The sequence below is a fragment of the Schistocerca cancellata genome, chromosome 2, assembly GCF_023864275.1.
Source record: "Schistocerca cancellata isolate TAMUIC-IGC-003103 chromosome 2, iqSchCanc2.1, whole genome shotgun sequence".
NCBI classification, from domain to species: domain Eukaryota; kingdom Metazoa; phylum Arthropoda; class Insecta; order Orthoptera; family Acrididae; genus Schistocerca; species Schistocerca cancellata.
Window position 1 is genome coordinate 809608916 of NC_064627.1, and position 20677 is coordinate 809629592.

Consider the following 20677-nt stretch of genomic DNA (forward strand, 5'->3'; position numbering starts at 1 on the left):
TCTCCAGGTGTTTTGATCTTGCGTGTCCTCTTCCTCTGTGCCCTTTCTCCTCATTGTGTGCTGTACATTTTGAAGCCAGGTGGTCACAGGTCGTCCTCTTCCTTCTTCTCCCCTCCGGTTCTCACTCCAGTATCAATTTTGGTATTCTGGTTTTCTCTATTCGTCGTACATGCCCGTACCACTGTAATTTCTTCCTATCCATTATGTCATATATTCTTTCTTTTATTTCCATTCTCCTTATTATTTCGGTGTTCCTTATCTTTTCTGTCCTGGAGATTCTTGCTGATCTTCTCCAAAAGTCCATCTCTAGAGCTTGTAATTTTTTAATGTGCTTCATGTTAATTGTCCAGGTCTCCATTCCATACAGAACCACACCCTCTAATATGGATTTGTATATTAATTTTTTAGTTCTGCTCATTACATTCCTGCTCCATAAGACTGAGTTAAGCATCCCAATGACCCTCCGTCCGCTACTAATTCTTTTATTGATTTCTGACTGATTTTCCCTCGATTTCTAAAATGGACCCCAAACAACAGAAAGTGTTTATCTTTTTGATTTTCTTTCCTTCAATGTATAGCTCATCTGAATCATTAGTCAAGTATTCTTTTGGAAATTAATCTTCAAACCCCAAGTTTTGCATGCTACTGCTAGTTGATTGCACATATAGTTAGCATCCTCCCCATCTTGTGCTACGACTACTTGATCATCAGCAAATAATAAATGATGTAGGTAAACTCCATCTCTTATTTCTAATCCCATACTACTACATTTACGAGACCATGTTCTAAAACTAATATCTATATAGATTTTAAATAATGATGGTGACATGGGACAGCCCTGTAAAAGGCCTTTGGTTGTTCTAAATTTCTGTGAAAGTTTATTACCAACTTTCACTTGGCAAATGTTATCTTTATACATCTGTTGTATTATTTTAATCAAGGAAGGGTTTATGTTTGCCATATGTAGTGCTCTCCAAAGTAATTTTCTTGGAACAGTATCATACGCTTTTTCTAGATCTATGAAAATTAATCCTATATTTTTTTATTTTTCCCTATGTTTCTCCAAAATCTGTCGTAATGTGAAAACATGGTCTACACATGATCTCCCAGCCGTGAATCCACATTGTTCTTCTTGGGTTCTAAAATTTTTTTCCAGTTTGTTTTTAATTACTTTCGCAAAAATTCTCATTAATGTGTTGGTAACACAAATCCCTCGATAGTTTGAACAAATTTTGCGATCCCCTTTCTTAAATATTGTATTAATGTAACCTAGCTTCATCTCGTTGGGTATTGACTCTCCATGTATCATCTTGTTGAAGAGCTGTGTTATCAGTTTCACAATTTTGTCACCACCATATTTCAGACACTCCAGATTGATATTGCCTGGTCCCGGTGATTTACCATTCTTTCCTGTTCTCAACGCCTGAAGTACTTCACTTTCTAAAATCTGGATCTCATCATCTTCATGTCCTTTTTCTTCCCCTGTTCCTTCTTCTAGATATTCTTCTCTGTCCTCATTTAATAATTTTTGGAAATACTCTTCCCATTCCTTTTGTATTATCAGTTGGAGATTAGTTTTGCTTTTTGTATCCTGTCATAGCCCTCTCAATACTGACCATGCTTCTTTTGCTCTCCCAAATCCTAATTTGCTATTCACCTTGGCACATGTTCTTTCCCATGCTTCATTTTTTGCCATCCTTATTTTTTTCATCACTTCATTCTTTTCCTTGTATATTGAGCTTGTTTCTTCTGATTTATCATTCAACCACTGAAGGAACGCATTTCGTTTTTCTCTAACGAGGACCTCTAGTTCCTCTGACCACCACTCTGCTGCACGGTTATGGTTGCTATCTTTTTTACCCAACACCTGTTGCTATGATTTTCACATTAGCTTTTATATAGTCATATTTCCTTTGTACTTCCTTCAAATGATTCAAGCAGTTTCCTTTCCATCCTGGCCGCAAAGAGTGTTCTGATACTTTAGTCTTGTAGGCTGTCAATATTAAAAGGTAAATTTTCATCTTTCTCAGTCTGGTTCGTTTTATTTATGTTACCTGTATCACTCCTTGCATTCTTCCATGGCCAGAAAGACTTCATTTTAACTAGATTGTGGTCTGATCCACACTGGGCTCCTCTATAAGATCTGACGTCTACTGCTTTGAAACTACTTGTTTGCCTAAAGATAATATAATCTACAGGGTTATTACAAATGATTGAAGCGATTTCACAGCTCTACAATAACTTTATTATTTGAGATATTTTCACAATGCTTTGCACACACATACAAAAACTCAAAAAGTTTTTTTAGGCATTCACAAATGTTCAATATGTGCCCCTTTAGTGATTCGGCAGACGTCAAGCCGATAATCAAGTTCCTCCCACACTCGGCACAGCATGTCCCCATCAATGAGTTCGAAAGCATCGTTGACGCGAGCTCGCAGTTCTGGCACGTTTCTTGGTAGAGGTGGTTTAAACACTGAATCTTTCACATAACCCCACAGAAAGAAATCGCATGGGGTTAAGTCGGGAGAGCGTGGAGGCCATGACATGAATTGCTGATCATGATCTCCACCACGACCGATCCATCGGTTTTCCAATCTCCTGTTTAAGAACTGCGGAACATCATGATGGACGTGCGGTGGAGCACCATCCTGTTGAAAGATGAAGTCGGTGCTGTCGGTCTCCAGTTGTGGCATGAGCCAATTTTCCAGCATGTCCAGATACACGTGTTCAACCGTTTCTTCGCTCACTGCAGGTCGACCCGTTGATTTCTCCTTACAGAGGCATCCAGAAGCTTTAAACTGCACATACAATAGCCGAATGTAGTTAGCAGTTGGTGGATCTTTGTTGAACTTCGTCCTGCAGTGTCGTTGCACTGTTATGACTGACTGATGTGAGTGCATTTCAAGCATGACATATGCTTTCTCGGCTCCTGTTGCCATTTTGTCTCACTGTGCTCTCGATCGCTCTGGCGGCAGAAACCTGAAGTGCGGCTTCAGCCAAACAAAACTTTACGAGTTTTTCTACGTATCTGTAGTGTGTCGTGACCATATGTCAATGAATGGAACTACAGTGAATTTATGAAATCGCTTCAATCATTTGTAATAGCCCTGTATTATAGAACGAAGTTCTTTAGTGTTCTGTTGCCAAGTATATTTATGAATGTCCTTATGTTTGAAAAATGTGTTGGTAATTTTTAGATCGAATTGTTCACAAATTGCAATCAATCGTTCCCCATTGTCATTATATTTGTCCTCTCCATGTTTTCCTACTATTCTACAAGATTCTCTAATTCCTACCCTTCCATTCACGATAATCAGTTCCTTTCTTCTTGGGATTTTTTCAATAGTCTGCCTGAGGTTGGCCCAGAATGTATCTTTCTCCTTATCTTTTGTGTCATTCGTGGGTGCATATATGCCAATAGTCACAACTTCCCTAGCAAATAATGTCATTTCAACAGTTATAATACGTTGATTGACGAATGTCCAATTTGTGATTCTTTCTTTCCATGATTTCTTTATCATAATGGAGACTTCTGCTTTGGCTCTTACTGCTTTTGATACCCTACTCCAGATGTGTACATAATTATCCAGTTCTTCTTCTCCTTGGCCTTTCTTCTTTGTTTCAGAGAGTATGACAACATCCATGTTGAACATGTCAAGTTCTGCAGGTAGTAAATTTATTTTAGTGGAAATACCTTGCACATTCCAGCATCCGAACATAATTTTCCGTTTCTCATCGCCAGTTCGTCGTCCAAAGTTCCAACTTTTCCGAGGCATATTATTAGGTTTTTTAGCATTTTTATGTGAGTGAGGAGCTGGCCCACTGCACAACCCCCAACCCGGAGGACCAGGTAATTTTTACTCAAGGTTTTCTTCCTTTAGCCTTTGATAAGCCAATATACTGCAAGAGCAGTTGCTAGTTTTGATCCACCCTGGGTATTTTATTTTATTTCCCCGGTACCCACCATATCTTACTCATCAACTTTAAAATTACATTGAAATCCAAACAATCTGAATATCTTCATTAAAATTTGTTTTCAAAATATTTATCATCTTGCAAGTCAAAGGATCATTTTTATAAGTTAACAGATATTTTTAATGGCATTCTAAAGGTTGTATTCACGCATATGTAAAGTACCTAAGACCAATCTTTTAAAACACGTTTCAATGCAGCACTATTTTGCAAAAAGAATTTGACCAGGTAGGAGGAAGCAGCGGTGCTGTAAGTATGGAAATATTTCCTACATGGTGGAATACTGTTTTATTTTACATCACAACTGGTTTTTGGCCAACATTCATTAACATGTGAGAGGCACATGTACAAACTGTCATATATTGGTTGTGAAAAACTATCTGTTCTTACCATACATGCTTACCTGCCACTAGATTGGATTTATGATACTCAGACTCATTCCATTTATGTTCACAGTGTAATTTTCCATCTGCATCTATCTGATCATCCCCCCAACTGTTCATTTTGTATTCTCTCTCTCAACTTTGTGTTGCAACAGCTTCCATAAATTTTCATAATCATATAACTACTGTTCCTATTCTCCATCCTGAGATCATACTGCAGAATTGAAATAGAGGCTTCACACAACTCTTCAGCTGCTATCTCAGAACTCAAAGATGAAACGGTAAATTAAATTCAACATACTCTAATCATTGCTTATTCCTGTAATCCCACTGGACAAATTCAAGGATTGAGCAATATAATTATGCTTACGCCCAAAGTCAGGTCGCAAGGCATGGCACATAGTGGTATATCCACAAGCACCACATCATATGAGTAAAGAGGAGTGGCACACTTAAGGTCTGCCAAGGACAGTCTCAGTCACACTTATCTCTCAGTTCTTTCATGTGAAATGTGCGCTCTTTGGTGGACTTATAATAAAAACTTTCTGATACTTGGGTTGTTTCTGGACACTGATATGGATTTCGTCCATTGATGTTCGATTTGCGCATAATTATGTATTTTCCTGATGTGGTGCTATCTCCATTTCATGACATTATGTGTCTATCTTGAGGTACCAACAGCCTGTACATGCACCACAAGAGTGGTTCATATTAGTGTGCTTTTCAGCCTGCCAAAGATGGTGTTCTCAAGCATTATCATTTGAGATATTCAATAAATCTCCAGAGGGCTCAAACTGCTTCAATCTTAACACTCTTATCTCCTCTGTTGCCTGTATTAATGTATTCTTCATAATTTTCATTCACAGTCAATAACAAAACTCAAGTCAAGACAATCATCACAAATGAGTACAGCAATTATTCTTATGCCACACATGCCATGCATACAACACACACTTGATAATTCATTTCTTTCTCCATTACAACATGTCTGCTAGCACTCAACAAAAGTAATATTTTTCAAAGCTAGTACAATACTGTATAAAAATGATTAAAATTTGGATAATGGACAAATGTGTGTAACACAATCTGTGGACAACAATACAGTGTAACATTTTATTAACAGTTAAATTGATTAACAATTTACCAAGTAAACAATTATTTTTATCTTAATCTGTTAATTACATTTGTATATCGCTATACTTATTGATCTCCCATAATCACTTACTCAATAAAAGTGTTACTTAAAAATAATAAAAAATAGAATCAAAACATTCAAAATAAGTTTCTGATAAGAGAAGAGCTTATGAAATCAATATCAAAAATTTAATTTTGAAATTATTTCATATGCCACTTTCATCCTAATTCAGTGATATTCTGCCAAGAAATGTGCATCTTTGTACTCATCTGCCATCAAGGGAGGCAGATTTGAAAAAGATTTGACTGCTGTAGTCCACAGGAACTAGTGGGCCAAATGGCATCTTATGCCTCACACTACATCAGCAACCAGCCTTTTAACATGACATGGCGTAACAAATGTGCTTACTCGAGCTCATCTTCAACGCCTGCCATGGTTGGCATATTCATTCCACTTGAAGCAACAAGTTTCTGTACAACAAGAAAATAGGTTAGCTTTGGACAATTAGAAGCAGTAGCTATACTAGACAGATAGATATATGATTATTTTAATTATAAAAATCACTGTACATCAATATACAACTTCTAAATTAAAATGCAGTAAACACATAATAGCATTAAGCTGACAATTAGTCACAATAAATAATGGGTAGAGAGTAATTTGTTTAATACAGTGGACTCTAGCTCAGATCAATTAATTTTTTGTATTGCTGTAGCACCAATAAAAAAAACAGCACCTAATTTAGAAATTAAAAAAAAAACTATACAAACACAAACAATATGAATATTATGTTTTACACAACGCAAGTATAAAATCCACTAACACTTTTCATCATCTCCATTAATAATTAATAACACACATGTCAATAACTCTACTTAATCATCAGGCCCCAAAACTAAACAGATACACTTACGACAAATCACTCACTTCACAAAGAAGAGGTATCATTGCATGTAAAGAAAGAAAACAGTTCCAATTAGGCAGCTCATTTACCCCTCTCAGTCACCTAACCAGCCATCAATGCCATCTACCTGACTGTACTGATACACATCAAATTAGTGGAAGCATCTGCCTGATACAGATAATTTGCTGTTTCCTGAACACACAACATAGTGGACTGTTTTCAAAAGAACTTTCGTCATGCTGTGTGGCACTGGCACTCAGTCTTGCTAGTGATAACTCATCGTTCACTGAAGTGAAATGGTACAGATTATTTGCTTCAAACCTTTAACTACCAATAGATTATCTCTGCAAAGTTCTTTTACATTTTGGGACAACTCTTCTGTTGTAGGCTGTCAGCATCAGAGTCCTACTATAGAAAATGGCAAATAAACCAGAAGACTGGCGTGTCCCTCAGTTATCAAAAAATGAATCTGTAACTGCTGTTCAACGAGCATTTCAAACACACATTCACCAAGATCCACAAAGCAGTCTCCATTTATACCTGGTACAACAGTTTGAAGAGAAAGGCTGAATTTGCAAATGCAAAGGTCCTTGACAGCCTCTAGTGTCAGAGCAAAATGTCGATTGTGTTCAAGCAGCATCCCAGCAAAGCCCACAGAAATCAACACGTCAAGTGTGTTGTGAGCTTCAGATCCCAGAGACAAACATTACCAAAACCCAGTGTAAACTGTTATGCATGAAACCATACACGCATTCATTCCAGGAGATTACTGCACGATCTGAATTCTGCACTGAGATGTCAGCAATGATGGGCAATGACATGTCAAAGGTATTAATTTTTAGTGATGAAGCAAAATTTCATACTAATGGCAAAGTTAACCAGTACAATGTTGGTTTCTGGGGGACAGAAAACTCCCATTTCTCTATCAAACATGAGTGAGATTCACACTAGGTCAATGTGTTCTACGCAATTCCAAGGAAGATTTGCAGCTCTTTCTTTTTGACAGAGAAAGCCATCACAGAGATTTGCTACCGCAACATTTTCTCTGTGGCTTATGCCTCATTTGCAAGACAACTGCAACAGCTTCATATTGTTATGAGATGGTACACGTCCTGTGGTCCAGTTGGCTGTAGGGCACGGCAAGGTAAGGTGCGCGCGCGCGCACACACACACACACACACACCACACACGTCTGGACAACAGCTTAGCTGTGCTCGTGTTGATGGTGCTTGTTGCAGATATTCACCATAATCACCAGACTTAAAAACCCTGTGATTTTTAAGGGGTTATGTTACAGACACATTGTTTGTCCCACCCCTGCTACAATCTGTGCCACAGCTATAGCAGCAAATTGCAATTGCATTTCAACCCATCACCACCCACATGTTGCGCAAGGCTAGGGAAGAATATGAATATCATCCCAGTATCTGCTGTGAGATGCAAGGAGCACAAATGAGGTCCCTGTAACCTTTAAAAAAAAAAAAAAAAAAAAAAAAAAGATACTTTTAGCAACACTGTTAACAGGAAAAGATTTGAAGCAAATCAGTTGTACCATTTCGCTGCATGAATGTTTCAACGAATAATGTTCTTTGGTGCCCACCCTGTATTTTCTAATCCAAGCTGTTCCAGATCAAATGTTTACCTGGGACAGCAGGATGGGCAACTGGCTACAGCATGGGTAGTAGCACACAATACCTTAAACCACTGGGCGAGTGCACATGGGCAGAAGTGGCCGAGCAGTTCACACATCTGCAGAATGCATGCAATAGGACCTTCTGGCAGGTACCCATGTACAGGAAAAGGTTTGAAGCAAATCAGTTATACCGTATTATTGCTACACCAGCCAGTTAGTGTGATCAGGAGTGCACAGGGGTGCCCTTGTACAACAGGAGTGTGTTGGAACAGCTTATTTTACACCATTTTCTCCACTATGTATGTTTGCTGAAAGGTAATAACGGAACTGTATCAGATTAGGAACTACTTCCTTATTTCAAGACAAATTGTCAATCTGAATATATGACGCTCTGAACAAGTCAACTGCACAACATTTTCTGATGAAGTCTTGTAACAAACATTGTGTGTTAAGTACCCACAATGCAGGAAATGTGAAGCATGGTGATGAAGTAGTTAATAGCCTCCAGAAATTTATTATGAGATATGTTTATAGAGCACATTTCAGGGTATATTATTACTGTCCCACTGCAGCAGTTGTTTCAAGGTTGGTGTTCAGAGTAAGTAGTAGTCAAACCAGTCTTTGCCCTCTTCCCACTGAGGTTATCCTTTTGTGGAAATTGTAAAACCCTTGCACAGGGGCAAATTATGATTCAAATGGATCTCATTTGTGTCGAGAGCTTTAATTCCTCCATATCCTTGTCTGATCCATCAGACCTGTGGAAATAATGGTTTGATGGTTTTGATGCTGCTCTTTTGGCTTGTCAGTTCTTTTGATAAACTATGTGAATTTGGCAAGATTGGATGGTTCAGTGTGAGCTTTGCTTTGCTCCTAATTGTCTACATTCTAGGAAGATGTCTTAATCTGAATGATATCTGACTCTCCTGGTACAGGTTGTTCCACATTGGACATGCTGTAAGTATAGTCACCAATTCAATTTTGCAACCATATTTGCTGTAGCAGGACACTTGCAACTGACACTTGTAGGTATGGTGGAACATTGTGAGCAGCTAAACATATGGCACAGGTAGTCTTGACTTTATATATCACCATGGTACAGCCAAATTGTTTGCATTTAATACATCACATGGTACTGGCTATATATTGAAAAAATTCCAGGTAGATAAGATGTATTGTCTTTTGGTAACATTAGCACATTACAATTATACATATAAGAAGTGGTCTTCTCAGCTTAATTCATGCATCGCACACATTTTTGCAAACTAGACCCCTGGCTACGCCACATATCAGCATGTCACCACAGCTACGTTTTCGTATTCACATTCACTTCCGTCACCAAAGTGCAATCAAAATGTCACTTTCTAATCTAGCCTAGATCTTGGGTACACTGCAGATTTGACTGATGCAACAACCTACATCCAAAAAGTAAAAGATGCAAATGAAATAATAACAGTGTTATCTTTGTGCATGTATGATGTAACATGCCACATCATCATTGTGTTACAGGATGAAGCTGATATTCAACATCAGTTGGGTCAATTTTCTCGTCTTTTCAAATTACCTATTCACCCATGTTACAATACTTGGCAGCTTACTGGTGACACTGTACTATCCCAGTGTGATTCGCATCAGTTCACAGTCACCTGATCATTGTTGGGACTATCAGTGTAAATAAACATTCATAAACATGAAATATGTGGTGTGCAATTATTTTTAAAAATTCTTCAGTATCCTTTAGGTTGACAAACAAACTTTGAGAAGAATCAGGCAACCAAAGATCACAACTGGCAGATGTTGACGCATACAGACCTCTTCAAATGTCTTGACATTTTTACACTTCCTTCCCAATATGCTTAACTCCTTAAAGACCATCGTGATTATAAACATCTGACATCCACTGATAGATAAGGGCATCTTTAGGTATCTCCAGGTATTACAGTCTTTAGCTTCATGAATTGCTGTTGGCTGTAATGTCAAATAGCCATCTCTTGTTAGATCATCACTGTCTTTCTGTATCTCTTGGAATCAAGCAAAGAACCTCTTTGATCCATCTACCATGCATTCGTCTCCAATAGCACCAATTTTCCACGAAAGGTTCATCATCGTCTGCTAGAAATGTCAGAAAGGAGTTTTGATCTATACCCTAAAATTTTCTTCCTCTGGAATGGGCGAACAAAGTGCTGCGCTCTACAAAAGTGGAAAGTTTTGTAAGTCTTTAAAATAACGCAGCTGCTATACTTGCAGAAGTATCACGATCTCCACAACATGTTAACACAAGCTGATGGATAATAATGATGTCAATATGGAATGTTAACTATGCAAAAAATTATGTCAATGTAAGACATAACAAAATGTATGTTGTTTTTGATGAAAAATGATTGCCAATCACATGAAAATTTGATAAGTTAATTTGCAGTCAAACTGTATGTGAAATGTTTTTCAATTACCTGGCCCACAACTGGGAGCCGCTGAAGCAGCAAGTGGAACACCTGTGGTGGCAGTGTCTGCTGGAGCACCTGCAGCAGCTGGTTTGGCTGCCCACACACTGCCACTGCGTTACCCAAATGCTCCACTCCAGCATCCAGGTCACCGCGTGCCAAAAGCTCTTCGCCAAGTTGGATCTGAAACAGTAAAAAATGACAGCCTTAGGCACACCTTGGTATACCACCCACACAGTGGTTTATTAGTAAAGAAACACAACAGCTTGTCAGTTTTCAAAATTAATCATTTCCTTCCAATTGGGTACCATGGCATTGATACTGAGGAAACACTTATTCCACACGGTTGTATTTTAAAATTGCAGTTTAGTCAGTACTACTAGTTCCTGACATGCCCCATTTTCAAGTGCATCTGTAACAGATGTGATTACATGGTCCTCATCTCATCATACAAAAATCGTGTGCGATGTGCAATTGTGCATAGTGCAGTTGCCAAAATGCATAATCTCATGATGTATAGCAACAAAACACATTTAAACAGTAATTACTTCTAAAATTCAGTGCCATAGTTCTGCAGCTCTGATTTTTCCGATTCCAAAAATAGCTAATTGCATTAAAAGTACTCAATTGGAAAATTTTATCTTCTCGAAACATTCTTCGGGGCTTTGGGATTCTTTTCATAAATAGAAATCACCTTCATAAAATAGTATGGATAATTTTGTTAACTACTATTTCTCCAGCACATAGGTAAACAATCTGCTTCTTTGATAGCCATATTTCTGTGCCCTTTAATGTTGCTATATTTTGCACTGGCATGCAAAAAGATTACAATTTTTATTATTACACGAGTCTATACGTAGATGTGTCAGTCCTTGCTTAGTAGCTGAAACAAGACCATCTGAGTGAATTAGTCAGCTAGTCTGTGCTTAGCAGCTAAACTGCCGACATCCCTGAGGTGTGTCTATCACTATCAAGCAGGCAATTAATATTTATTCCATTAATATCATACACTCAGTGTGAATGGGTCAGTCTGTGCCAAGCTATCAGTATGTAATTACCAATGTGACTTCGTAAAATTACTATGTATATTAAAGTCTGGGTTGAGCAGTAAAAGTGCTCAGTTATTATGTAACAAACATAAATCTGATGTCATATTTATGTCAGGACTTGACTCGATAGTCACCAGTGTTCAGTAAAGATGTCGCCCCTCTGTCATAACAATTTTAGCATAGGTGAAGTGCTGACCTGTGGTACACAAGCTACCTAAACTGTTGAATACAGTTTGATCACAGCACTGTTACTTCTGTCAATAAATGTGAAGAAGATAATAAATATATTTCTACAATGTTGATGTAATTATTTAGAAACTAGTCACTAAATCAAAAATCACAGTATGACAGACAACACAGAAAAGCTCCAAGACTTCCAAGGAAAAAAAATCCAGATCAGTAATGCTTCAAAAAGAGGACCGTAGAGCACGAAAAAGTCTAGATGCGGTCTTTATCCAGCAGCTGATATCAAATGGCTGATAATGATATAAGAGTACTGCCATTAAAAGAAAGAAGAGGTGATTAAAGTTGAAACAGAATCTCATACTGGATAAGGATTTTCCAGGGATTCAGCTGCGGCTTTGATTGGTTACAATGCTCAACATCATGGTTAATAGCACTTCAGCCACGGTATTTTCAAAGAGACAGTCATGAAACTTTCCATAGTTTATAGTTCATATCAATTCATACAGGCAAAGAAAAAAAATCTTACCTTCATATGCTCAGATTTTCTGAATTAACCTACGAAGTAAGAAACTACCCCCAAAGAGGGCACCTCAGGCAACATTTGTCACATGCATAATATATTCAAATTCTCGATCTCTGGCATAATTCAAGATATTTAGGTGACTTTTTATATGACACATGAGAATTTTCTGATTAAAATGATCCTAGCTTGGAAACGTGTGTCCAAGCTATTTTGCTCACTGGTGTCACATGGCACAACACTCCCTAAAAAGAGCTTCCACATCTCAGTTTAAAAGGTTTCATTAACATAACTTCTGCCACAAACCAGTTTCTGTTGCCATATTCTTACATAAAGGCTTCAAAAAATCAGAATCTAGCCTCACTTGACCAACATTTTAATTCATCCTGAACACGTCTAATAAACAACTTTCAAATATCCATTATAAATTACAAGTGATCACTGGTGGTAGTGTTGCTGCCTTGCAGCTGCAAATCTATATCAGGCAGCTGCTCCATTCTGTAGCATATAGTTCACAATGATTTTATCTAAATCACAACCAACATCTATAACCTCTGCAACCCACTAGTCACTGCCATGTACACGAGACATAAACATCCCACAGTAGGTTGTGAATGCAAATATTCTCCTGATGTTTCCGAGATTTTGACTGGTCAAATGAAATTTGTCTCTTTATACCTAAAGTTTGCATAACTTTGTGTCTCCTGAATTTTAACATGGGGGGGGGGGGGGGGGGCGGGTATCTTGGTTTGATAATTCCTCTATTCCATCCCTTCGCTTCTGTGACATATTGCTGCTATTTCTTCAAAAGTTGTAGTTTTCCTGCTTTTACTGTCCATTTTTCAAGTTCTTCAATGAATATGTCCAAGACAAGGGTTATTCTCCTCTCATGTTCCAAATGTAACTTCTGAAGAGCCCTCTGTTATATTTTCCAAACCAAGTGCAAGTCATCTCTTTCCAGGACAATCATCATGTTTCTGAAACTAACAGGTGTCTCATTCGACATCACATACCACTAATGACTTCACACATCCATTCAAAGTATCATGTCACAGATTCAAATAAGATCTTCAAATTACCGCACAGAGTCTAGGGAAAATGTAGAACAGAGAAAGTCATCACTGGAAATACCTATTTCGAGAGAGTACTGAGCGAGTCTTCATACTCTTATTTTGAAGAAAGATTTTTCTTTTCTTCTAGCCTTAATTCCACACTTAACGGAACCAACCAAGGCGGCACAGTGGTTCGCATATTGGACTTGCATTCAGAAGGACAACGGTTCAAACCTGTGTTTAGTCATCCTGATTTAGGTTTGCCATGATTTCTCTAAATTGCTTCAGGCAAATGCTGGGATGGTTCCTTTGAAAGGGCACGGCCAACTTCCCTTCCCATCCTTCCCTAATGGAACCGATGACCTCACTGTTTGGTTCCCTCCCCCAAGTCAACCAACCAACGGATATCCAAACAGCAAGCACACTTCATCCTGCCTTGGTCCAGGACAGATGACATTTCAAACATAATAATTACCATACTAAAAGCCCAAAAATTAACAGAATTTTCACAAAAGCTTACTGGCAGTAGACAACAAATCTGGTGAACAGTTTGTATGTCAACAGCTGAACTATTAGTTTTTCTCTCTCACTCTTATTTCAAGACCCCAGGGATAAAATTACTCTTTAGTGAAACGTTTTACATATTTAACAATATGTTCTGAAAATGCATAAAACAGCCGGTGAAAATAAATGTTTCTGAATACATGTTAGTGGACTTTATTACCTTGAAAACTGTTTAGATAATTTTATACTACAATTACAGTAAAATAACTGTTGACAATGTCAATGCTGCTATGGAATAATGGTAATGCTTGAAAATGATCATGTTCACGATGGAGGTGGAATGCTGAATATGATGATAGGACTTGTGGAACAGAAAGTAGTGACTAAATTTCACTGAGGGAGAGGAAAGTGGAAGGAAGGTGTCAGGTAACATGTTGCGATGGGCTGGAAAGAAGGGTACACACCATTGGTATGGAACTGTCAATTTACGTAACCTCACTTTCATATACCAGGCCAAGCAGAAAGGAATTATCTGGACGGTTCCAGATTTTCTCATATACTCTGGAATTACCTGGAAGCTTTCACATAATTCCAAACACCTTTGATGAATTGGAAAGTTCTATGTAAAGCCAATTCAGAATAACATTTCACTATTTCCAACTTCATTTAATTTATATCATTTTACCTAATCTCATTGGTCCAAGAGTTGATTAAAAGAAATTATAGAACAAATGTGGTATTTTTTCCTTCTCAAGGTATGCCTTTGGGTATACAGCTCCTGTAAAACCTCTGAATTTTTCGGGAAGGTGCCTTTATGCAAACAAAATCGAAACAATTACATTGAAGAAATTAAACACAAAAGTTAAAAAAGGAATACCGTCTATTAAACATATTAAAATGCAACATGAAAATGATCCTTTTAAGCAGATGTATGATTGTATGGTACTGATCAACAGTAAAAATATTGAAACTTTTTAAGGGCTGGTAGCTGTAGAAAAAAAAAGTTTAAATTCTAATTTTAAAAAAGTCAGTCAGTCACAGCAAAAGAACTTCGACATACAATTCCAAATTGTAGTTTTCTTTTTAATTTGAATATTATGTTTTAAATAAAAGAAAAAGCAATAATATACCTAAAAACAAAGATGATGTGACTTACCAAATGTAAGTGCTGGCAGGTCGACAGACACACAAACGAACACAAACATTCACACAAAATTCAAGCTTTCGCAAGAAACTGTTGCCTCATCAGGAAAGAGGGAAGGAGAGGGAAAGACGAAAGGATGTGGGTTTTAAGGGAGAGGGTAAGGAGTCATTCCAGTCCCGGGAGCGGAAAGACTTACCTTAGGGGGAAAAATGGACGGGTATACACTTGCGCGCACACACACACACACACACACACACACACACACACATATCCATCCACACATACATACACAAGCAGACAATATATCTTTAACCATCCCTGAGCTATTGCATTTTAATATTTTTCCAAATGTCACACTTGAAAAAGTCATTCAAGCTGCCACCTATGGTGGCCTGCATCTTGGGGAAGGAACTTTTGAGGAGGGGAAAAAAATTCTTACTTTGACCTGAATTTTAACATCTCAAATTCAATGGCATTTGTCACTATATCAACTACCAAATCAATGTGGACTTACCATGCCAGTAGTGATTTAGAGAAGCCTAGCTCTGGATGACTGAGTGGAGATTTGAACCATGTTCCTCTGAAATGAGAGGCCCGTGACTGAAGAGAAATAACTGCAGCACAAAAGCTGTTGGCTCATCTTGACACTTTTAACACAGACAAAATTCTGGCCCTGTTTATATGGCGGAGTCATGATCGTGTTGAGGACAACTTATATAACAGAACTGCTTTACTTTACACAGCTTGTGGTGTATTATAAAAGCACAAGTTTATTGATTTATGAAGATATAATGATGTTCATATAGAGAGTGAGATGTATTCAACACCATATGAAACCGTAAGAGTATTTGATATTGTGTATCAAACTGTTGTTCAAGCTTTAAATAAATAAATGAACACAAAATGTAAATGGTCCAAGCTCATCCAAAGGTAATTTAAATTATTGTTACTCAATGCATAGTATTCTGCACTGAAGCTGTGGCACCCATTAGGCCTGAGAACAGCTAAACATTCTTTTGTCTGTTCGGGAAAGGTATTTTCTACTAGGGGAATTGTGCAGCCAATAGTCCTGTGGGTCACACAGAGAAGGGGTGGCAATGTGTGACTTTTCCGCTTCGGGAATGCCCTCCCCCCCCCCCTTTTTTTTTAACAAGGTACACTGCAGACAGACTGATCTGGGCAGAATAGCATGCTGGCAGTCAGATTGGAAGGCCATGCAGTGGTGAGCCCTGCAAAACATGGAATATTTGTGCCAACTTTGGGACAACTGATGGCAGCAAGTAATAACTATCGCTTCTGCAAATAAAAATCATCTCTGTTAAATCGTTGCCATGGATGCAAGTCTTTTTCCCAGCAATACAGTGCGACAAACATTACACCATACCATTTCAAGTATGCTGATCAAGTGTCCCTATTATGGTACTTTTGTCTACCGAAGTTATTAGATGCAAGAAGAATGTGCAGGAGTACCTTAGCACCACCACATCCTATCTGCACTGCACCACCCAAGGCAAGCCACAGACAATTTATTCTTTAGTATTGTGTAGGAGAGCCAGCCTCTCATAAATTCAACAGCTGTGACAAGTGTTTTGATTTAATACAACACTGAAAATTTATGAGCGTGCATATTTAATTTCAAACACCTATTTCATTTACTTTAAATCTTAATGTTACTAGTTTCAACAGTAACGATACCAAAAAAATTTAAATCAAGTACTTCCCCAACAATATCTAAATGAACCCCAAGTGCCAATACCAAAACATCAACCACCAACACCTGCAGTAAATACCACCGACCAAACAACACAGAAATATCCAACACACGCACACACACACACACACACACACACACACACACACACACACACACACAAAAGAGGGAGGGAGACCAAAACAAACTCTCAACCCATCCACAACTCCCCCCCCCCCCAATAATCAAAGATCCATCAACAGATAAAAACCAAAAAATAAACAAATCCCAATCACACAATACAACTCAAAAACAACAACAGAAGAGATCCTCCACAACGTAATCATAAAACAACTATCACCCCCCCCACCCACCTACCTCCACAGACATTACCAACAACTACCCTCCCGCCCCCCCTCCCCCCAACACATCCTTAACCAAACAAACATACATTTTACTAATGGCCCTTGAAAAAATGCAATAGTCCCCTGAGACTATTTTCTGCCAACAATACTCATCTAAATGTGACTGAAAGTTAGAAGAGTGCCTCTTCCCCCTCCCAGCAACTGACTTAACCACCCTCTTAAAACCCCTCATCATATTTGTATATGCCCCAGTCTCATAATTCTTGAATTCTAAACTATGGTTGACAACTAAATGATCGTACCCCTCTGGCCAAACCCCCTATAAGATGAAAAAGCGTCGGAAACTATTGTGCTACCCTCATCTATAAACTCCTCAATTAATCCCACCAATTCCTTTTCTTGTGCCCCTCCAAAACCCTAAAAACACACACTGAAAAACCGACCCCAGATACAATAGCCCCCACACCCATAAACCAACCGGAGATTTACCCCTCCCATACTTCCTCTTCCCAAACTGCGAATCGTCAACCTCCACGAACACCCCAGGCCCATCCAACTTACCCCTGTACTTAATATATTCAGAACAAACTTCCCTACAAAACGAAAACCAGTCATAAACTGCCCTCTCACTAACACCAGTCTCATGTGTACAAAAACTATGGGAGGATCTATAACAAAAATAACACGTCGTCAACACTATCTCTCGCATGCCCAACCTAGATCTCTCGAACCAGGTACCAGTGCTTATGGAGCGCCAAAGGTTGTCCCTACGGCACTGCCACATGTAGCAGTCCCTGGTCAGAGACGCCGGAACTCTGGCCAACCGGATGCTCTGCTGACACACACCGCACTTCACCACTTCAGTCAACAGCCAGAATAATTGTAAGAATTTTATCAGGGACAACATATTGTCACCCATTTCTGCCTGCAAACGAGAACTATTATATTTATCCGTCATATCCATACCTAACAAAAGCAGCAACAAATTAAAATAAATGACTCATCACGCAACATACAGCAAACAGAACTAAAATAACTTAGACACAACAAAAACTTAATTCTTAACTCACTGAAACCAATTTCTGTTGAAGACCAGTCACAAACAACACCTGAACAGATCAAGCAGCAACACCAAAATGAACCTACTTACACCACATATAACGCGAACTATAAACGCACCACCAGAGGACACCACTGACCGCAACAAAATGACATCTACAAACACAGCACACTCAACTAAACTCTGCACCATTGTGATGTCATACACCACAACGCCCCTTACATCACTGGTCAAAGCCAACGGGTGGGATCGGACGCCTCCACTGACCCAGAAAAAGGAGCCTCTCAAATTTGACGGGTCACAATGATTCACTATATGCATGACTTTCGTTGACAAATTCATATACTCAAAAATGAAGATTAAAAGTAACTGTTGACTATAAAGACCAGTATTAAATTCGGCTCCTTTTAACAAGTTTCTTGAAGTAATATTTGAATACGAAATAACTTAAAAGTCTACAAGTTTCATTCCAGTACAAGAAACAATAATAATAGTCACTAAATATTAAATTGAATGATTTCCCCAAGGCAAACAAACAAGCTGGTTTAACGAATGATCATTGCAAGACAAACAGTTTTTCAGGAGGACTGCTCACAAGGTGAGTCATTATTCATCCTTCTGTACGGTGTCATTGCACTTTAGTGGAAAACAATGCCTATCGAAGTGATAGTTGAAGGTGTGAAGTTTATAACTGTTTTGCAACAACCCCCTATGTCATCTACTAAATAATTTGGACAAAGTAAGATTGCCTAGTTAACTTTCAAAGTGACACAAACACAATTAATTATATTAGGAGTGTGTAAGTTACAAAAAGCAGTGTTCAAAGTCTTTATATTGTTGATTTATTTGAGAGTCTAAATTTAGCAGCTATGTAAGACAATCAAAGTTGTGGTAAGGTCATGCTGCTTTGAATGAGTGACCACAACCTCTTAACATAGAACACTTAAGAACAGTAAAGAGTATGATAGGATCGTTACAAACTTACACATCTTATCTGGATATAATATATTGGGATATTATGAACTGTCATTAAGTTAGTACCAACTGTAGCTGCTATTAATTCAACATGACAAAACCCAATTTGTAGTGTGTAGCACACTTTGATAAAAGAGAATAAATAACAGTTTTTGAGACTGCTTTTGTTACTGGGAAGCCAAAGTTTCAACATGAGCAAAATTCATGCAGCATTACTCTCTGCTTGTAGACTATACACAAGCATTGTAGCATAATTTAACCATCATGGAAATACATAATGTTGGTGTGTTCTTTGAAGTAGCGGGTTTCAACAAACTGTCTTACAATATATAATAGGAATTACCTTACTCTACAGTAACTGAAGGCATGTCATCTCACTAGGCCTATAAACTACATGAAGCTTTCAACACTAATTACATCGAACACTTTCAAGACTGATCACATCCACCAAGAAATTCACCTGATATTTATGTAACACGTTATCACTCATAATAAAATCCAGCTGCACACCAAATTCAATTAATGGCCCATGGAACTAACCAAAGATAGTAAATTAAATGGTCATCATATTATACTATTTTAGGACAGACACAATTATCACATTTGTGAACTATATCTTTTCCAATACAAAAAGCCTTTGCTCGAGCATATTTCCTTACAAATTTCAAAATATTACGGAACAGCATTAAACAATGTTTACCCATTTTTCAGTACTAATTCACTAGCATCACACAAGTAATTTTGAACTGTAACACTGACAGAAACAGATAAGACAGTCTTCCGCAGTAATTGTTTTCCTAATTTATTGCTGTAAGTGTAAAATCTACATCTTAACGAAATGACACAAAAGTGCAGAAAATGAATCTCACACATAACCCAAAAAAAACAATCTCGAGCCACAGAAGTTAAGAAAACATTCTGGAGTGTCGTCCGATTAATGCAGTGTACTGTTGGTAATATACACCTAACAAAATGTACAGAAAACAAGACAATTTTGTAACTTTGTTTACTGTAGAATTACCTCCTGCAAGAACCATCTTTGAACGTCGTCCCTGTCTTTCAGATCTGGAAATTTGGACCCTTCCTTGCTAGCTGCTTTTCTGGCCTTCCTTCCTGCAGAAATAGCAGCAATATCTGTAAGTTCTGTAACTGCTTGAAACTACTACAACAAAATCTATTGCACTTACTCTCCCTCAATTTCTTCTTAAAATTCGGATCGCTCCTGCGCTTCCTATCAAAATATATGCAGTAACCAAGAAATAATGTCCCACAAATACCAGCCGCAATTCCAATCGCCGCCTTCGAAACCATCGTCATTCTTAAACACAAATTATTTTCCTTCCTTTCACTTCACCGCCACACATCCCCCACACAAACCTTCTGAAGGCCAAAGAACTTCGAAAACCAAACAGATGCGAAGACGACATTATACGCGTTCACGTGGTGTACCGGAACTGTAAAGTCGAAAGTACATTGTACACCATAAATTTTATCCGTGCCAAAATATATGAAACAGTTAGCCAAATAATATCTGCAGCTGACAAAAGAAAAGCAACAATTAACATGCTTCTGGAACACAGAGACAATATACAAAGAAAGGAGTCCGGACTACCAAACAAAAAATGCGTATTCCTTTTCCACATTTGTAAAATCAAGAAGAAAAA

General features: G+C 38.1%; 1 protein-coding gene across 1 annotated transcript; it reads right to left on the reverse strand.

Moving 5' to 3' along the window:
- Positions 1–5445: 5445 nt before the first annotated feature.
- LOC126162678 (mitochondrial import receptor subunit TOM20 homolog) lies at positions 5446–20410 on the reverse strand. Its single transcript, XM_049919329.1, has 4 exons — positions 20201–20410; positions 20035–20126; positions 10478–10651; positions 5446–5963 (listed from the first exon to the last, which is right to left on the reverse strand). The coding sequence occupies exons 1-4, from the start codon at positions 20328–20330 to the stop codon at positions 5898–5900; spliced, it is 462 nt and encodes a 153-aa protein (XP_049775286.1). The 5' UTR covers positions 20331–20410; the 3' UTR covers positions 5446–5897.
- Positions 20411–20677: the final 267 nt, after the last annotated feature.